Consider the following 20,208-nt stretch of genomic DNA (forward strand, 5'->3'; position numbering starts at 1 on the left):
ATTTTTATATCTGTAAATTGAGAAGACTAAACTGAAATTGTAGCTCTCAACACCTGGGTACAGAAATAGTCAGAAAATTAAAGGAACAGCTATGACTCCCACAAAGACTTGAGATAAGAGGATGAGTCTGGCATGAAATAGACCTGGCCCCAGGTGCCTGATGTTCTGTAACACATAGGACAGTCTTACCTGGAAATGTCTCCATGTGTAGGGGAAAAACCTAGACATTAGCATCTGAGTCTAGAAGCCAATTCTGTTTTGTGTGAAAATATAAATCATGTTAATAAAATTTCAATATAATTGCTTTCCCCAAAAGTGTAAAGTTCTTGTGGTGTTTGAGTTGCTAATAAAATACAACTATATCACTACATTTTACATTGTCACCTTCATGGTAAATCTAAATATTCATAAGAATATAATTGTTTAGCTCATATTTCAAAATGCCAATATAAAAGAAGGCATTGACAATATGAACTTGAATATTATCTTCATTTACATCCACACTCTTTCATCATAAGTGGAAGCAAGCTTTAGACTATTTCATAGTATCTTCTAAAGTAGTTGTGCCTAAATTGTCACATTTTGAAATGCACGTTGTTTTATAATAAATTACTATTTATTTTATTTCCCCTTTTTATTATAATTAGGGTATTTATTAAAAATTTTAAAATGACATGTTGCCGAAACTGGTTTGGCTCAGTGGATAGAGCGTCGGCCTGTGGACTGAAAGGTTCCAGGTTCGATTCCGGTCAAGGGCATGTACCTGGGTTGCAGGCACATCCCCGGTGGGGGATGTGCAGGAGGCGGCTGGTCGATGTTTCTCTCTCATCGATGTTTCTGACTCTCTATCTCTCTCCCTTCCACTCTGTAAAAAATCAATAAAATACATTTAAAAATAAATAAATAAAATAAAATGACATGTCGCAGGTGGAAACTCTCTGTGAATTTATTTCAGCTAATAAAGAGGATGATACAAAATATCTAATTGCCAGGGGCACTGTGTCCGCTGGGATTGAGCACCACTAGATGAGATGATCTCCAAGGCCTTTCCTGATCACGCCTACTGTTATCCTGCTGATGTCAAGGAGTCTGAGGCTCAGAAGTGTCCAGTGAACTCTCAGAAGTTTAGTGTAGTATATTTTTAACAAATACAGCCAGAGATTAGTAAATTATTCCTTAACAGACTGAATAAGCAATGTCAAAACAAATTCACCTTTCACCAACAAAATTATATTCATCCTTAGGATATTTACCCTTGGAGTAAATATAAGCATGAAATCCTTAGGCTTTTTTCAGTAAGTTCTCACTAAAAGCAAAGGGATTTTCCCTTTACTGTCCTGAAGCATGCCCCTGGTACCCTACGCCTGCTAAGCAATCCCTTACTCATCTGATCAATTTTAAATAACATTTGAAATGTCATGATACACATTTTCTTGTCCCTTCCCATTCTCACACTGACTCTTGTGTGAAATAGTCATGGCAATGGTATTTTTCCCCATGTATTCAGTTCAGCAAATGTTGATGTAAGGCTTTTACACTTTCAGCATGTCCTGGACTCTCTCCGACACACCTTGAGCAACACCCTGGCTGGCAGTGGGTGCAGGCACGGTGCAAGCCGCAACTGTCAGGATTTCTGCTGTCTTTGCTGCTGTAGGGTGTTTGCAGGGGCCCCTGGGAGATGCTCTGCTAATGAATTACAGGCTGCCTCATCTATGCAGGGCTTTGACTATCTGCCCAATCTTTCTAAGTTCCTAACCTCATGTTTCCTCTTTCCTCCTACTAAATGTCCTTCTGGGAGACATTGGATATGGGGATGAAACGTTCTAATCCCGGGGACTGCAATCTTGTCAGTGTGGACAACCCAGGGGTCTGTTGCTTTGTTTGTCTTTCCTACTTGTCTAGTGGGAGGTTTGACGAAATGAGAAGCATTCAGATTGTGAGTCTTAGAAAAATATCTGAGTAGTTTGTTGTTGTTGTTGCTGCTGTGTTGTTGTTTTTTTAAGTCCTGTCATTAATTACAGAGAGTTCAAACTATCTCAATTGAAAATGAAATTCTGTACATTGTCATAGGGATCTTTTTACTCTGATGAAAGGAAGATCTTTCACATTCTGATATGTTATTTTAAAACTAACATCAGGGGTCAATTCGAGACTATTTCATGCAAATTGAGGGTAGCAGCCAACAATGTAAGATATCCTGTGCCTACTGTTATCCTGCTGGAAGAAAAGATGGTTGTTCTAAAACAGAATCCCATTGACCCTCCATTAAGCCATGCTTCAGTTTTGATAGATCAAACAAATTGAAGGAAGAATTGTTTGGGGATAGACATTTAAGGATACTTTCTGTTTTTCTAACAATATAAATTTTTATTTCATGTGAGGATCTATGATACACAGAACTCTAACCAAGTCAGATGATGTTCTCATATGGATATGAAATGAAGAAAAGGACGTCCCTTAATTAAAAGCAAATGTTATAAAAACTGATCTTTGTGCCCTGATGAGCTTAGAAGGATTTGCAAGTTTCAGTTCCTCGTCAATAGTAATGTGGCTAATCGGAATGATTCCTGACCCTTGGTGTGGCCACACCTCTTCGGTAAGGTGGAAGATGAGCGAGGGCTGGGACACTAGTTGAGTAATTTCAGTCTCATTGGAGCTTTTCATCACAGCTATGCTTTGTGAGTGTTGGAATGATGTGTGTGTTATATGTGGGGAGGGTCTGAGCTTCAAAGACTGTAAAACACAGTATGTGGTATCTTACATCACTTCTCAAATCTGTGCAAATTCCAATTTCTCTCTGACAAGGCCTTCCCGTTAGACTGGGAAGTTCAAAAGTACAGTGCCGTCTAGATCTACTGTTCAACAATAAACATCCCTGTGAATGAAAAAGTCAAAAGCAATTAATAAATATGCTAGTCCTTAGGATCGGATACAAACCTCTGTCATTTATAAGATAGCATTTATCCATCAACTATAATGTACCTTCTTCATTCAACTCATTTCCTCTTATCCTGTATGATAGCTGATTATTATCATTATATCCTTGTTAGCCTGAACTCCAGGATCTGCAATAAAGGTCTTGTGAACTGAAATAGAACAATTTGTCATGCAAACTGGAATTTTCCTGTCTCACAAAGTTTTGAATTAAACACATAATTTCAGAGCTCCCTTATCTAAACTTTATCCACAGCCATAAATAGGGAACAGATAGGGCTACAATGATGGTGTTCACTTGAAATGAAAACACTGAAAGTATTCTCTAGTTCAAAAGACTTCTTAAGTAGATAGCCTATCACATGTATGCTAAGCCATAGGTATGGTTAAATAACTAGTTCTCACTGCTAATCTATAGGGTAGTTTATTAATCACAGAAAGTGTAATCAGTTAACCCAACCAAGAAGTTGGTGTTGGATATCATTCTTCTGCTGTATTATAATCATTCAGTGTTTTCAACAGCTCTGTGGACACTCAGTTCATGATAAGGTCTTTTCTCATAAGATAAGCATTCTTGAAAGAGTAGACTGAGAGAAAATAAAAAGCATTTAGAAAAAGGTTTCTGCCAACATGACTTTCCATTATGATAAAGGGTTTTTTCATTTATAAATTAAAAGCAAAGAAAAATAATAGAAAAAGAACCAACAATAACAATAAGAAAAATCAACCATGGTTGTGGGGTTCTAAAAGCAAAAGAAAAAAATATAAGCCATTTAATCAGGAGACCTGGGTTGGTAGATTAGGCAAGTCATTGAACCACTCACTCATTGGTGGGGTAAGAGAGGTAAGAAGGTGTCTAGATTGTTAAGGCCACTGAAAAGTGGAAAATTCTGTGACTTCGGTTGTCATCGGTTGTCCTTGCAGCTCAGCCTGGTTGAGGAAGGGCCATGTTTTCTTGAGAATAGTTGTGTAGTAAACTGAGTCAGAGATGGGCATGTTATAATTAAAACAGCTGCACTCTAGCCTCATCTTTAGAAGTAACAAATAACAAATACAATGAATCCTGGTGCTTCAGTATGTCCACTGGCAAATATGGATTCTGAGTAATTTATTTTGTTGACTTAATACTAGTTCTTACATTTTAATATGACAGTGACATTGAGATCTGCTGAAGGTCTAAAATATGGCTCTAGTGACATGTTTGGGAATTCCATTTGGTGATGATCTTTGATATGCTACCTCTTTAATTATTCATACTTTCAAATGAGTTATTCTTTGAAAGAGCATACGTTAGAATTTTAACAACTAGAAAATAGAAGTCTCTTCAGTTTTCTTGTATCTAAATACAAGAGGAGAGGCAAGAGGAGAGGTTACTGACCTACTTCGACCCTTAACATTCTCTGATTTTAGTAGCTACTGATTTCACCAAAAGCTGGAGAAGACAAGCACCTTTGTGATTGGTTCTACTGGGAAAATAACCTTGTAAAACAAGACTTTATGCCAACTGATTGTCAAATTGCTATCTTCCATAACTCTGTTAAGGAAAATCATGTTCTGTATAGTAAAATACTTTTTGAAACCAGATGCAACAAGAAGGAAAAGAGCCAGCAGTCATTTCATTCTCCCACATTGTTGATGGCCAAATGCTATGAGGGGGAAATAGCTGAAAGCCATGTCTTCCTAGCTATGAGACGTGATTCACATGCTAAGCATGGTATGGAAGTCCAGAGAGGCCAAGGACTCAAGTTCTGAAAGGTCTTGCCTCATGAGAAAACTTGGACCAGGAAATATTACTTGACTTTAAGCTACATTCAAAGGGATGGTTTTCAAATTATTGAGATGAAATCTGATTGAGAGTGACAATTCTTTATGGTTCAAAAATACAAGTCTTAACCTCCTTGATGATTTCTCTACTCTTTTATTCTATCTGCGTTACCTGAGTGTCTCTTCTCTCAAAAACATAAATAAAAGCAGTGAAGACAGGAAAAAAAGGTTTTAAAAACCAAACCCAAATTGACAAATTGCATATTTTTTGATGTTGAAATGCTTAGAAACTACACTTTTTGTCTCAAAATGTTTTCAAGGTCAAGGGGTCAAATGACTCTGAGTGAGCTCATGATTTAGAGAGTACAAGTAATTGAACTCTTTCTTAGCGTGTCTATTATAGTCTTTGAGTATTTGATATAATTTAAAGCAATTGTCCCCATAGAGAGGTCTAATATTTTGCACAGTTTCATTGAAATAGTTGACCTGCCTGAGGAAACTAAAATAATTTCAGGGGTCCATTTCAGGACCTTGTTTCTGTTGATAATAGTCTTCCAGAATTTGTATTTATTAATATTGCCTTATTTCAGTCAGACTCCTACAGGAAATCTGAGGAGTGTGTGTTTCTGGCATATTTTATCTTAGCTAGTTCCATCCCTCTGGTCTTGCATCCTGATTGCTAGACTGAAGAGTACCTTCGAAAGCCTCTGCTCTTTAAAAGAGCTGAGGATGACAACAAGCAGGAACTTCAACACTCTAGGAAGACAATCTATCTACTCTCTCTAGTTATCATTAACATGTCTTTTAGACGTAGGTCATAACTGGAGCCCTATAAATGATGTCTGTGTAGTGAGCACTTCCCACAGAGCTGGGGTCCCAAGTGATTAACATTTATCACATTGTTCTGATGGTTGCAAATACTGCTGATGTGTGTCATTACTTAGAAAGTACTATTCGTAACATTTTGATTTTAGTCCAAATAGTTTTCTTTCTGAATTTCCCATAAAATGCTCTTGATCTTTTTTTTTTTTTTTAATGGTCTAATCCGCTTTTCCTTTGAAGGAACAAAGAAAAGGAGTTGATTGTTTTCTAGTTCAAATTTTGTTTGGTTTGATATATTTATTGCCTGGTGGGGTGCATCTAATTTTCCACTGGTTTTTCTGACAAAGTAATTAGGATGGAACTATTCAACGTGCAGGCTCTAAGCTTTTTGTCATGAATTAAAAGTTATGGTGCTTAGGAGCGGTGGCTCTATTAAAATGATATGTAACCATCAGACCTCATAGTTAGCAGTGCTTTGTTTTGCAAAACTGCATGCTCCAAATGTACGAATGTGCTCTCTGATTAACCAACACGGTACGCACTGAGATGCTTTTAAGTGCACCCCTAATATGGTAGGAGTTTGTCAGAACACAGGAAAACAGGCTGCCTCTTTTTGTCTCATGGAGAACTAAAGAGCTCAAGTTCTTTCAACATGATATTTCAACCCTCTTTAATTTGTCAAGTCCCTGAGTTCATATCTCAAGGGATAGGATTACTACAGAGTATCCTATACATTCAACTCTTATATGATATTTTATTTGGAAGGCAGTGGGTTGAACTGGCTTGTATTTATTGAGAAAATAGGCCAGTGAAGACAATATGCCACCTGCTTTTCTGCCTAAAAGTGCCTGGCTGGACAAATCTAGTTTGAGTTTTATAAATTAATTTCTAAATTCTGGAACTAAGTGTACCTTGTAATATTATTAAGATATCAAGAAAGGAACAAAAGCAAGATATTAATGGAATTAAGTGCCAAGAGGTTTTAACTAAGGAATACATCCAAACTCTTGTCATGATTTTGACTCCTACTTACCAAAAGTTCAACACCGTCTAACCATTTAATTTAGATGACTAAATATATACACTATTGTACTATAATTTAGCATTCTGTTTTACATTTTCATGTAATTTATCAATGGAAGACATGCTTTATAAAGATGTCCATAATTTTTATCTCATAGTTTTAGAAATAAATGAAAAAAGAAAAGGTAAGCTTCTTCACTTAGAATTCTGGAGTCAAGAGTATTTAGGATGTAAGTAGGCCAATTGCCGGATCTAGATTTTTTTTATTTTCAAAACAAAATGTTCTAGTTCTTTCCATTGCTGACATAGTTGGCTCCATGTAACATTTGGAGAGAATCTCTTTTTGTAGAATTATCTTGCAGTTTGAAGTCATTTGTGGTGGGGAAAAAAAGACAGCTGGTGGCTAACAAATATAAACTAGAGGGATTGTTGATAGGAAGGAGGGGAAAGATCATAGAATTGATTTTATGAATCTTATTAAAACAAACTCTAAACTGAGTTATTTTGTCATATGGGTATTTTATATCAAATATTCTTGGAAGCAAGTGACCATTGGCTGGAACACTACAAGCGTTTGTCATCTAGAGATTTTTCACTGAATGTTAAAAGTCTAGAAAGAAACAATGGTACATAAATGCAACCAACACAAAATTTCTAATGGTAATGGAATTTTACAGCTAATGTATTTTACAAACTGTTTTGATCAGAGTTTTATGTGTGTTTGTAGTGATTCATTTTGCCTGTTTATATTGAGAATTATATTGAAAGTCATGTATGTAGGCAAGATGACCTAATAACCAGAAAAATAAGTTATGTCTTTTAGATACCTGAGCATCAAAATTAAGTTGTCTGGTCAATCAACCAGTTGCTTTGTTGACATAATAACAAAGTCTAGCCCTAGCCGGATAGCTCAGTTGGTTAGAGTGTCATCCTCATACACTAAGGTTGCATCCCCAGTCAGGACACATATAAGAATCAACCAATGAATGCATTCATAAGTGGAACAAGCCTCTCTCTCTCTCTCTCTCTCTCTCTCTCTCTCTCTCTCTCTCAGAAAATCAATAAAAAATAACAAAGTCTGGTTTGGTTTGGGGAGTTTTTTTTTTGGTAACGTCATTAAATTTCCTAAAATAACTGATTGTTGTAGAAGATAGTCATACCAGAAAAACGTCCTTAGGATTGTATAATACCAGATTGAAAAGGGACTAACTATAAAAGTCTAGATCTAGATCCAATGTATAACTCATCTCTCCCCAGCTTCTCCAACAGATAAGAGGTTCTGACCTCCTAAGACAGCCCATTCTATCTATACTATCTTATAGATGCACTATAAGTAATTCCATCTCTATATGGAAACTTCTATTTATTGGTCCTTGTATACATTTGACAAAAGGGAAAATAAAATTTTTCCTCTTTAACAGTAAACCTCTTCTTTCTTCTATATAAAATAACTTGTGTTTTTTCTTCTTTTGACATGCCTTTATATCTATCCTCTCACCAAATACATCTTTTGTTTTTAAAAGCATGCTCTCTCTCTTGCCAGAGGGAAGGAGTTTATTGGGACGCTGAGTGAACAAGATGAAGGGACTAAGAAGTACAAATTGCTAGTTATAGAATAGTCATGGGGATGTAAAGTACAGCACAAGAAATATAGTCAATAATATTGTGATAATTATGTACGGTGCCAGTTAGGGTACTGGAAATATCAACTATTATGTAAAGTATATGATTATCTAACCAGTAAGTTGTATGCCTGAATCCAATACATAATTAAAATTTAGCCCAGCCAGGGTGCCTCCGTGGTTAAGCATCAACCTGTGAACCAGGAGATTGCAGTTCGATTCCTGGTTGAGGGACATGCCCGAGTTGTGGGCTCAATCCCCAGTGTGGGGAGTGCAGGAGGCAGCCTGATCAATGATTCTCTCTCATCGCTGATGTTTCTATCTCTCCCTCTCCCTTCCTTTCTGAAATCAATAAAAATATATTTAGAAATTAAAAATAAATAAATAAAAGCACGCTCTCTTAAAATGTGGTTCCTAGATATAAACTTGGGATTTAAAAAATGTTTTGACAACTGTGGAATGTTGAGTGGGTTTATCAAACCCTCCTTAGCCTAGAAAGTTTTCTCCAGAAGTGACCTACGTAAATCCTATTAGACTATGGCAGCCTCACCACTCTGTTGACATTTTGAACTCACTATTACCTAAAAGCCCTAGGCCATTTTTACCCAGAATTTTTAATATGAACCATTTTTCCAGTCGATTTTCTAAATCCAGATACAAGCTATATATTTATTGTTTATCCCTATTAAACTTTATTCTGTGAGTGTCAGCCATTTGTCCAGGTAGTCAAGTTCATTTGAAGCTCGGTGTTGTCACCATCAGATTCAGTAAAACCCCAGCTCGCTTGCCAAGATGCCTACCAAACTATTGAAAACAATATCAGGAAGACATTCCATTCCAGTATGGTAAACTCTTGCTCCTAAACCATTCTTGATGAAGTTTAAATCCTTTCCCGGGTAAGGCAAGATCTCAAATAGACCAAAATTTAAAAACTGACTAACTTCTTAACAATTCACATTCATGATAACTAACAGCACTTTATTTTAAAGTAAGAATATCATGTCTAACAGTAAAAATAATACAGGAAACACAGTGAATTAAAGTCATTCATTATGACCAACATCTACTTTTGGTTATTTACCTGGTCTTTATATGAAAGTGTTAATGATGCAACTCATATCGTATTTACCACAGTTAGATTTCTGTCTTTCTTTTGCCTCACCTAAAGCGAAGACAGGCTTAAGCAAGGACAGTGGAATTTCTATTAAGTAAAAGTGAAACCAACACAAATTCTCCACATCAAATAGAATCTTTATATTTAAAGTTTTCCAAATATGTTTGTTTAACTACAGTTCTCATGGGATTTATGCCATTGTTCAATAGACACTATGAAATAATAAAAATAAAATAATAATGTTGGTAAAATGTAATGATTAGCATAACTTTCCCCAGAAGTGCACACACACTAGTCATAGAGAAAGAAGTATTTGCATTTAACTTTGAAATGTACAATCACCGAAATGCTTGAGCAGCCACATGTGTAGGAGTGATAGGTCTCGCACATATTTATGAGCAGCCTTAAATCCTTTCGAGAGCAAAGAGAAACGTAAATAAAAGACACAGTCACATATTTAATGAGGAGGGAGAGGAAAATCTAAATTGGTATGCAGTCACTGCTCTCAGCAACCATTTTACTTCCTAAATGTTATTTCGAAATGTCTAGATGCCTCCTTTCCATGAACATGACGAATATAGAAGACATGCTACATTATCCAATGTCATTGTTAAACAAAACCACAGTAGCAAAATAGCTTTTTAAATGATCTATTACCATTACAAATTTAAATAAATGAAAAATGCTACCTGCCTTCTACAGAATGATTCCCAATTGTCTTCAGGGGATATACCTTCTTGTGTGACTCTGGGAAGAATTCCATGCTACCGAATCAGATAATAATATCTTTGATTTGGTTTAGATAGGATTTACATGGGGATAATACAATTTCATCTGTCTTTTTTCCCCTCACTTAAAACTTAAACAGAAAACACATATGTACCATATATGTGCTATAAATGTACCCTGGTGGTTTTATTTAATTCTCTCCTCTCTAACCCAAATATTTCCTCATTTTTCTCTTTTAATTTTTTGTAGAAAAGAATAATCAAGTACTGGTAGTTTACTTGAAAGTTTTTTGGAAGTCACTTTATTACATAACTCCTTGAACAGAAAAATCCTTTTACCAGAGATAATATTTGTTCAGTTGTTTGTTGTTTTTAACTAAGTGGCATAAATCATCCCAGTCACAGGATAAACAGATATTCATTAGTAGGGGAATCCTGGTTTTAATCCTGTTTGTCCCATGGATGGAAAAGACCATATTCTTAACATTTAAGCCTCAACTTAACTCTCTTAGCACCTTTCCTTATGATTCCAGCCTTGTACACTATACTCCATTGAGGTCCATGAGTGTAGCATAGCCAAATTCAGTAAACTTACAGAATTCCCGTTCAAAGTTGGTTTTCAGATAAGTAACAAAGAATGTGTTAGTATAAATATATTCCAAATATTGCATAGGATATATTCATATTAACACTTTTTTGTTGTTTACCTGAAATTCTAATTGAATTAGGTGTCCTGTACTTCATTTGGCAATCTTAAACACATCTTCTATGCCACAGTTTCAAAAAAGAAAAATTGTGTTGATTTCCCCCTCCATCTCAGATGACCTCCTGTGCCTTGTTAACATGGAATACCCAGCTCAATGGGCTTTTTTTTTCTCCTTCTCCATAACATCTTGGCTGACCTGCTCCACTTCAACCCCAGCAGAACCGATTATTTCCTTCTTTGTGCTGAAGCTGTGCCTCATATATACTCGATATAACTGAGTCACAAGCTGTATCTCACCATCTGTGCGTGTCTCTGGTTGTGAGGTCTCTGAGACACATGGTGCTTTACTCATCTGTGTCCCCAGTACTTGAAGATAGAGGATACCACATCGGGTATCTTTCGTCAGGTAAGGGTAAGAGCAGAGAGCTGGAGCCAAAGAAAACTCAATTCGAATCCTGACATCTACTACTCTGTAACTGAGGCTGGACAATATTCTTAGACCCTTGGGGCCTAAAGATCCTCATCTACATTTTTTTTATTATAGAAGTGGCCTTTGTTACTAGGGTGGAGGGTGGCAAGCATAGAGACTGCTGTATTCACTGTGCAGGTGAGGAATAGCTGAGAGGGGTCTCCTGGCTGGCCTCAGCCTTTCACTCCAATTGGATGGTGGCAGCATCTCCCAGAGGGAGGTACTACAAGGAAACATAGTCAAGCAACTGGGAATTACTCAGTGGGAGGCATTACAGCAATCCTTCTCATCTGCCCTCTTCAGGAATCCAAGGTTTGGCTACTGGCCAAGCAGAAGGTCCAGGAAGTGGAAAAACTGGTGAACAACGCCCTTTCTAATATCCTTTCCCTTAAGGACAAGGCTTTGAGGTTGAAAATCGGTAATTCCCACATCCTGGATGTCAAAGCCAAACTGACTTCTGATGGCAAAGTCCTTAACCTGAAGCTTCCTGTCACCACTAACGTCACCCTGATCCTGCCTCTCATTGGCAAGGTGGTCAACCTGAAGACTTCCTTGGACCTCCTGACTTGTGTCAAAATGGAAACCCATGTCCAGGCTGACATCCCCACAGTGGTCCAGGGCGAATGCACCAGCAACCCAGCCAACACCTTGCTCACCCTGTTGGGCAGCCACAGTGTACTGATCAACAACCTCACAGACACTTTGACCAGCTTCCTGAGCAAGACTGTGTCCTTCCTGGAGTAGAAGCAGATATGCCATTGATCTGCATTTTCATCTCCACCCTGGCTGTGAATTTTATTCAGAACACACCGATAAACTTCAGCAAAGAATCATCTACACATTTTTTAAATAAAACATTCCTGGACAAGTAATTGTTGAAAATGAGGTTGTTTATATATAAGGGACCTGTCACTAAGAGGAGAGTCACCAAAATAGTTACCTTCTAATTCCACTCTCCTTGTTGAACTAAGAAAGCCTTTCAGAGTTACAATGTCTTTCCTTTTCTTTCTTGATTATCTGGAGAGAACTTCAATTTTCAAATTAAGTTTTAAATTGTGTATAATTATGACCTAATAAACTCAACTTTTAATTAAAAGTATTTAGTTGTTTCCCCTAATTCTGATTTAATATCTGCTTCTACATGTTCTTCCTTCGCAATCAACTAGCACTTCCAATCAGACCATAAAGAAAGCAAAACCCTGTTCCCAAAAGCTTGCAAAGAAAAAGCTTCTAAAAATTACTCTTGTCTCATCTGTCTGACTCACATTTATCTAAAAATAAAAGGAAAACTAGGAGAAAAAAATAAACGAACAGAGGATAACGTGCAGCCTCATGTCTCTAAGTCAGATAACAAGATAATTTTTCTGCATGCTCTATATTTCACTTTACTTTCCAAATGACCTTTCCACCCTCTAGCCCTATCACTAGAATATAAATCCATTAATGAGGAATCTTTTCTTCCCCTGTCCTTTTTCATATCCATCTCAGCAGGACCCCAGACTGTTCTTTGAGTTCATTCACTTTATAGCCATTAAAAAAGAAAATATAGTCTGCAGACGGCCTGTCTCCAATTGGTTAAGCACAGGATGAAGAATTAAATTCCTGAGTTTCGAGCTTTCGTCTACCACTGATTTTCTGTGTGAAACTTAGGGAAGTTTCCAAACTTCTTTTGTTTTTAAATCTGTGAAAAAAAAGTGAATTATTTAAAAATTTTGCCATTTTTAGTGTAAAATTAAAAGCTCTTAAAATATTAGTGTTTATGTTTGATAGTTTTCAAAATAAGTTTGCTTGACTTTGGGTCTCATAGGTTTTAATGCCATTGCTCATGAAACACTGCAAAATACTACTACTGCTACTACTACTACTAATAATAATAATGTAATAGTTAGTATAGCTTTCCCCAGAAGCACACACATTTTAATCTAACTTTTAAAACTAAAGGAATCACACAAAAATATGTATGAGATCTTGTAATAAGTTGAAATTATCTTCAGAGATATGGGTGGTTCCAATACATTCAATCACTTACTTATTAAATTAGCCAGTTTACACCATAAGCCAAGTTCTGTGACAGACTTATTATAAGTTTAATTTCCTAATAACAATGGTACTGTATCAATAAGATGTACAAAATGAATATCTGAAAGTTTAATAATTTAATACCCGTAAATTAATCCTGTAATAATTTTATTAATATTAATATTCACTGAACGTTCAAGCCTCCACAATAATATCTGTACTGTGAGAGCAGCATGGCCTTCTCCTGAAGACTCAAGTAACTGTCACCCTACATTGCACATGCCCAATGACACTTCTCTGCAAAGTACAGGTCTCCTCCGCTATCTGGAAGTAGAGGTTCCTATGATACTTTTCGTGAACAAACATGGCAACATAATCCATACTAAGAAAAGACAGACAATACTTTGAGATCCAAATTCTAAGGGTCACATGGGTTTCTTGTTTCATTAAACTTAAGAGAGCTGTTCCTTTAAATCAGGGTATGTATGTGGATTTTAAAAGAAAAGGAGAAACAACTTATGCAGGTATATAAAACTCTTTGTGTTTTCCTAGATGTAGCTCTTACACTGCATCCACGCATGTAATCTAGAATGATGACTTGTGCTCTTCTAAGACTGTCTCACTGTCACACAGCCTCAGGGACACACACGGAGCTGAGAGGGGAAAAGAATGAGACCAACGGATCAATAAATGTCGTAGCTCCATCAACTCACATAGAGGTGAATTTCTTTCAATAAAGGGAGGAAAAGATCTCCACAGGGCACCTTGAAGATCCTGCACACGTAAGCTGTAGCATGGAGAGGCCTCTAAAACCAGCCCGAACCACTATCTGTTGGAAGTGCTGTCACTGATTTTACATGCAGGAACCAGAAATATAAGGAATCACATTCTAGTCCTGAAAGCATGATCCTAATGAAATTCAGGAAAACAATCTAAAAGAAATGAAATGTACTTTTACTACACTGCTTAAAATTTTTGTAACAAGCATGAATCATTTAAAAAAACAATAACAGTAAAAACATTCCTTGAGAGAAAAAATGGAAGGTGGGAAGGAAGGAAGGAAGGAAGGAAGGAAGGAAGGAAGGAAGGAAGGAAGGAAGGAAGGAAGGAAGGAAGGGAGGGAGGGAGGGAGGGAGGGAGGGAGGGAGGGAGGGAGGGAGGGAAGAAGGGAGGTAAGACAAGTGGGAGGAAGGTGACATCCTTTGCCCTTTTAGAATTTGTACTCATAGGAGGCTGTGGATTGTAGGATAGGGAACAGACCCAAGTGCCTTTAACCATTTGGCTCTTTAAAGCACTTTGTGATTTCTGAACCCACATGCTTGATCTCAGAATCTGTAGCCATAAAGGTTATAGTAGATCAGTTTCAACTTCCCTTAGTTCCTCAAGAACCCACTTTAGGTGCTGCACAGAGAGCACTGGGAAGGGAAAAGAACTCCCTTCCACTTCAGAGAAATAGCCGAGAAAATTCTCAAAGCTTTCTGTGCTGATGGGAAATAATCATTCTTGACCTTTTCTCTCTCCCTCCAGAGGCTATGGCTCCTTGAGCACAGCTAAAGAAATTGAACCATTTCTCTCATATTTCCAGGTCAAGGGAGCAAGGCTAGAGTTGTTCTGTTATTTACTGAAGTCCTAACAAGCACAAAACATAGTATTGGGCACTTAAAGATCCAAAGAAATAGAAGATATGATTACCACTGGAGCAAGAAGAGAGACATAATGCAAAAAGTAGATGACAATTTAGCTGCCAAACAGGAGATTTCACAAGGTTATTGCTAAAGGCAAGTGTATAGACCATGCGCACTCTCTTGACAAATGTAATGTATTTAATGGGCACTGCTTTTTTAAAAAAATGGATTTATCAACATCTATTAAATACAACATGCACACACATCCACAAACACAATCACCAGTTTGTTAGAATAAAATTTTAAAAATAATCAGAAGTTATATAAATATACAAAGTTTAAATAAATATAGAAAGAGCAGAGATTAAGAATAGGTGGCATTTACTGAGCATTTTTACTGCTCCAGGTACTATGCTAAGTGCTCTTAATGCATTTACTCAATTAATTCTTGCAACAAATTAATAAGATAGGGATTTTTACCATTTTATATTTGAAGGAACCAAAACTTAGAAAGGTTTAATTTGTATGAGGTGTCACAACTAACCCCATGTTACTAAACATTTGGTGATAGAGTAGAGAATTGTGATCAACAGTGTACACATACTACACTAGTCTGTTTGTAGGGAACTTAGTGTTTCAAACTTAAGAGTGCTATTGAGTCAACTTAATTATCCACTCAAAAATACAATTATTACCAGAAGAACTAAAGTATGTATTGGCAAATTGACTAATGAATAGAATTAGCTGAGAACATTTTTTAAAGCAATAGACCTCAGATATAATTTACAAAGGAAAGTGTATCATATTTCATCATTACATTTTTGTTGAACACTAATATTGCAATTACCTTCATTTGATGATAATAATAGAAATGTGAATAAGAGATACAATTAGCTACCTTCTGGGAGCCAACAATACTCCTGCGTGAGATGATGGGACGGTTGGAAGGAGAAGAGGTAGGAGACAGACAACACACTGGGGAGTAAGTCCTATTGTGGATATATGAGCAGAGAACAGGGTGCAACCACACAGTCCAGCTGTAGGGCTCTGGATGGCTTCACTGAGGTTGTCATAGTTGAGCTGGGCCTAAATAGATTGGCAAATTTTGTCTGAAAAGTGAAGGGGGAGGATATTTCTGACAGAGAAGAAAGTAGGTGCAAATGCATGAACTTTATGAGGCCAGGTTGTTCATATGAGAAAAAATAAGCATCTCTAAAATGGAACAAAGCCAGGAGCTATTTAAGGTAATGTTGACCACAGCCCACAGAAACACAGGGAAATGGGGGAAAGGTACGACCAGTTCAGGTGAGAAGAGGAATTAGAAATTATTGCCGATCATAGGGAACTAGGAGAACCAAATGCTCCTCCTCTTCTTGCTCAGGAAAAGGCATCATAGTTCACTTAGTTGTTCAAGACAGAAACTGAGGTATCCTGCATGTCTTGTTCCACCCCCTCACTCCTTATATCTCATCAGTCACCAAGTTCATCGATTCTGCCTCCTAAACCTCTTTCCTATCTGTTCATTTCTCTGCACCCTTAACATAACTAAACTAGGACAATTCTCTGCATCCTCTTGCCCAGGCTAGTGCAACAGTCTAACTGTATCCCACCAGTCCATTCACCTTCCATTAGCCAGCATGATCTTTTTAAAAACACAGATTCAACCATGTCACTCTTCCAGGGCTGTCTCAATACCCTGAAGGTAAAATTCATGCTAATTGTGCTTCACAAAGCCCTCTCCAGCCTCTATTATTTCCCACCCTGCCACCCAACTCCACTATGCCCTACAAAACAGACTCTATGATTCACTAATATTAACTTACTTTTCTTCCCTGGGATACATTATGCCCTCTCTTCTCTAGACTTCTATTGTTTTCTCTGCCTGGTGCACTTTCTCCAGGTTTTGCTTGCTTAATCCATCTCATCCTATAGTTGTCTTCTTAGATGCTACATTTTCTGGGAAGCCTTCCTTGATCATCACAGCAGGCTCAAGCATCCTCTCCGGGTGACTACCTAACACATTGTTCTTGTCTTTCCCAGCACTGAGAGAGATGTAATTGCTTCTTTACTTATCTGCATTCCCAAATAGACCTTAAGTTCCAAAGAACAGGAGAGAATTCATTTTATATCCCTTAGCAGCTGGTGTTATTAGACCAGTAAATTAATGATTAAATGAACCTTGCTGACTCTGGACCAATAGTTAAGGAGGACAGAAAGGCTGATACAAAGCAATGAGGTTCAGCTACCAACCCCATAAGCAAACCACTGGAGTAGCTGAGACTTTGTCAGCATTGATCAATCAAATTCCAAGCAAGCTCAGGCTTGGGACTGCCCAAGTGTCTACCTGAATATGGTTGGATAGTTTAGTGGAAGCCAGGAAACTGGGTATCCATATAGAACGGAGGAAGGTTCTCTTCATAACTGGTGTCCAGAACATGAGAGTCCTACAAAGAAAAAAGCTTTAATATGAAGGTTGAACCAAGCTGGTGACAAAAGAGTCAGGAAAGCTATAAGTAAGAAAGTGATCTGATTTGGCAAGATTGGAGAAATATAAGAAAATAGTTTTTAGTTCTTTACTGTACAAAAATATCTAAAATATGGGCCTCTTGTTATAACAGATAAAAACTTATAACTTACTCCATAAAGTAATATACACAGTACTATATACGTCAAGAAATGGAAGAACCTACTTTTATCATCTCCTAAATTGAAACAGTCTCTTTTTCCCTATCCTCTACTTTGCACCTGAACTTTTTAATGCTGTGCTAATTTTTTCTGGTGTTTATCAGAGTGCTTGTCTTGTTTTGAATAAAGTGGAGAGCAAGACCAAATGCACCATAGCTATCTACCTTTCCTAAGGAAAGTTTAAAGCCCCAGGTTTGGCTTATTGAAAATTCAAGTAAATATCTGGATCTTTGGAAAGGTCAGAGGAAAAGGCAGGAAATGGCACTAAATAAAGGAGTGCGATGTACCTGGTGAAGGCTTCAGCACTGCATGTTGCACTCCTGTTTTAGATCTGTATCTCTTCCGTGCACTTGGTGATTGGTCTCTTTGTAGAGGCGTCTGTCTAGAGGTAGGAAAAGCTGGTCATTATCTGAGCTTTCAATTGTGTATAAAGTCTGATAACACTTTCTGTTTTTCAAGAATAATTTAAGCGTTTCAGAACTTTTTTGGGTAAAAGCACACTTAATCATCATGCAGCAAAGCTGGAAGCTGGCCAAGGGCAGGACAATCAAAGGGCTTTCTCTCAAAAAAGCCCTGAGCCGGATACCTCAACTTTGGATAAGTACTAGTGGGAGAAAGGCAAGGACCCTGGTTCTGGAAATCTTCAAAAACCTTCTGAGTTAAAGCAGAGCCTTCTATCCTTTGGAGTAAAACTTAAAGCTGGAGCACGAAAAGGAATGACTAGCCCATGAATAATAATTTTTATTTAATAAATAGAAAATAGCGGACAGTTTACAATTCCGAGTCATAAAGATAATTCTTAAGCAGGAATTTCTTCCTTAATTGACTTGCCTGAATGTTGGCCCTCCCTACCCCCCAAAATAAACCAAACTATTACTGGCGTTGGCAGTTTTATACTAGAATGCAAGGTTATATATAATCTGGGAAAACCTAAGATAAGCACATCCTTCCTAATTGCCTCTAAGTTATGTTTCTTGTAACTCCTCATGTTAGAGGCCCAAACTATACTTGCAGGGTATTTATCACATTTTATGCCTCTAACTCTACAGTGTTGGACCTCAGGGGGCCCAATCTAGGGAAAGTGGTACAGACACAATTTAAATGAATCCCTCCTTCATTAACAAAGCACACTAGCTGTTCCTTCAATGAGGATTGAGCACTCATTTCTTTTATGGACAATAGCAAAAATAAAAAGAAAGCAAGGACTTGGAAATGCGTGGGGCAACGGTCAGTGGCTCTAAGTCTGCTTTGTCTTACTTGCTCATTTTACAACTAGGAGTTGGGCCTAGAATGTTCTCAACACTCCTCTCTAAAATTCTGGGAGTTCTTGACCTATTTTGGGGATATCCTATAAAAAAATATAGTCTGTCCTACATAACAAATATTACTGCTTTGCCTTCAAGTTTCATGTTTACTTTGCATATATTTTTTAAATTTTCACCAATGTTTTAATGCTTTGGTAGTCAAATTTTTTAAATTTATTTGACCCACTTGGAACTTTGTAAATGTTACAATTTAATACAAGGCAGTATCGCATAAATCTCAAATTTAGTTGAGTAAACATTAATACAAACTATCCCAAAACTTTAAAGCTTTAAAATGTTTTGAAACTTCTTTTAAGTTTTTAATTTCCAAAAACACATCGGAATAAATACAGGGTATGGCAAAAGTAGGCTTACAGTTGTGAGTACTCAAAGCAGTTTATTCTTTATTAATTATTGTATTATTTTCCATATTAACAACCATAAACCTACTTTTGCCCCACCCTGCATTCCTACTTATGAGACTTTAAAGGGCTTGACTGAGTTGTGAATAATGTGGTAAGAGAGACTAAAGAGGTAAAAAACGAAATCATATAATTTTCTCTTTTAATATATTGAGAAATAATGCCAGCTTGGAAAAAAATATGTTACTGAGTATCTTATTGTATTCACTTTTATCTAGTTCTCATTTGGTACAATATCAGATGTCACATTGCACAAATTATCATATGCAGAGTGCAATCCTCTTCTAATCTTTATGTGCATGTATTCCGATGGATATCAACATTAAAGTGCCCCTGCCTTGAGTTCAATCTGAATATTGCATTTCCTTTGGGAGGGAGGGGAATTTCTTCTCTGCTCTGCCTCCATTCCTATTTCCTGTCCCACGTGGGTACTAGAGTAGAAAAAACTCAACAAAAAAGTTAATGTTTGAACCATGTTTTCAAAAGGATTGCTCCTCAGGAGAAGAAAGATGGGAAATATTCTAGATATTGTGAACATAGAGTCTGCACATAGGCGGTGTGAAGGAGCATGCCATGTTCTATATTAAAGTTGTGGAGAGCTGGCTCATTACACTAGGAAGAAAAAGCAGGATACGAAACTAGAAAACTAGGCTGGTTTGTTGGAATTAATCCTGCAGAAAACAGATAACTGACAGGGGCTTTGAAAAAGAAAATAGCACAGTCCCACCTGGGTAGTAGAAAACTCAGTCTGGCTTCAATATAGAGAATGGATTGGTGGTATAAGAGCCTGAGGGGGTGAAATCAAGATTGAGATCAGACTAGAGAAGCTGATGTCTTAACAACAATAATGGAAGTCATTGGCTAATAAAATTTGAATCATGAAATATTTAGAGGTAACATCTACCCTAACTAAATCTTGGGGTGAAGTTTGGCCCCAAGGTTTTCAGTTTTCTGGCCAAGTGGAATGCTAT

The 20,208-nt window shown here is 37.1% G+C and overlaps 1 protein-coding gene across 1 annotated transcript in view; it reads left to right on the forward strand.

The window, feature by feature from the left end:
• The window catches only part of LOC132236663 (BPI fold-containing family A member 2-like), a 76,793-nt gene extending 64,739 nt beyond the window's left edge, over positions 1 to 12,054 (forward strand). Inside the window, 2 exon segments of the mRNA XM_059699748.1 lie at positions 11,360 to 11,936; positions 11,939 to 12,054. Coding sequence (XP_059555731.1) covers positions 11,360 to 11,936; positions 11,939 to 12,054 — 693 coding nt within the window.
• Positions 12,055 to 20,208: the final 8,154 nt, after the last annotated feature.

The sequence above is a fragment of the Myotis daubentonii genome, chromosome 6 (assembly GCF_963259705.1).
Source record: "Myotis daubentonii chromosome 6, mMyoDau2.1, whole genome shotgun sequence".
Taxonomy (NCBI): Eukaryota; Metazoa; Chordata; class Mammalia; order Chiroptera; family Vespertilionidae; genus Myotis; species Myotis daubentonii.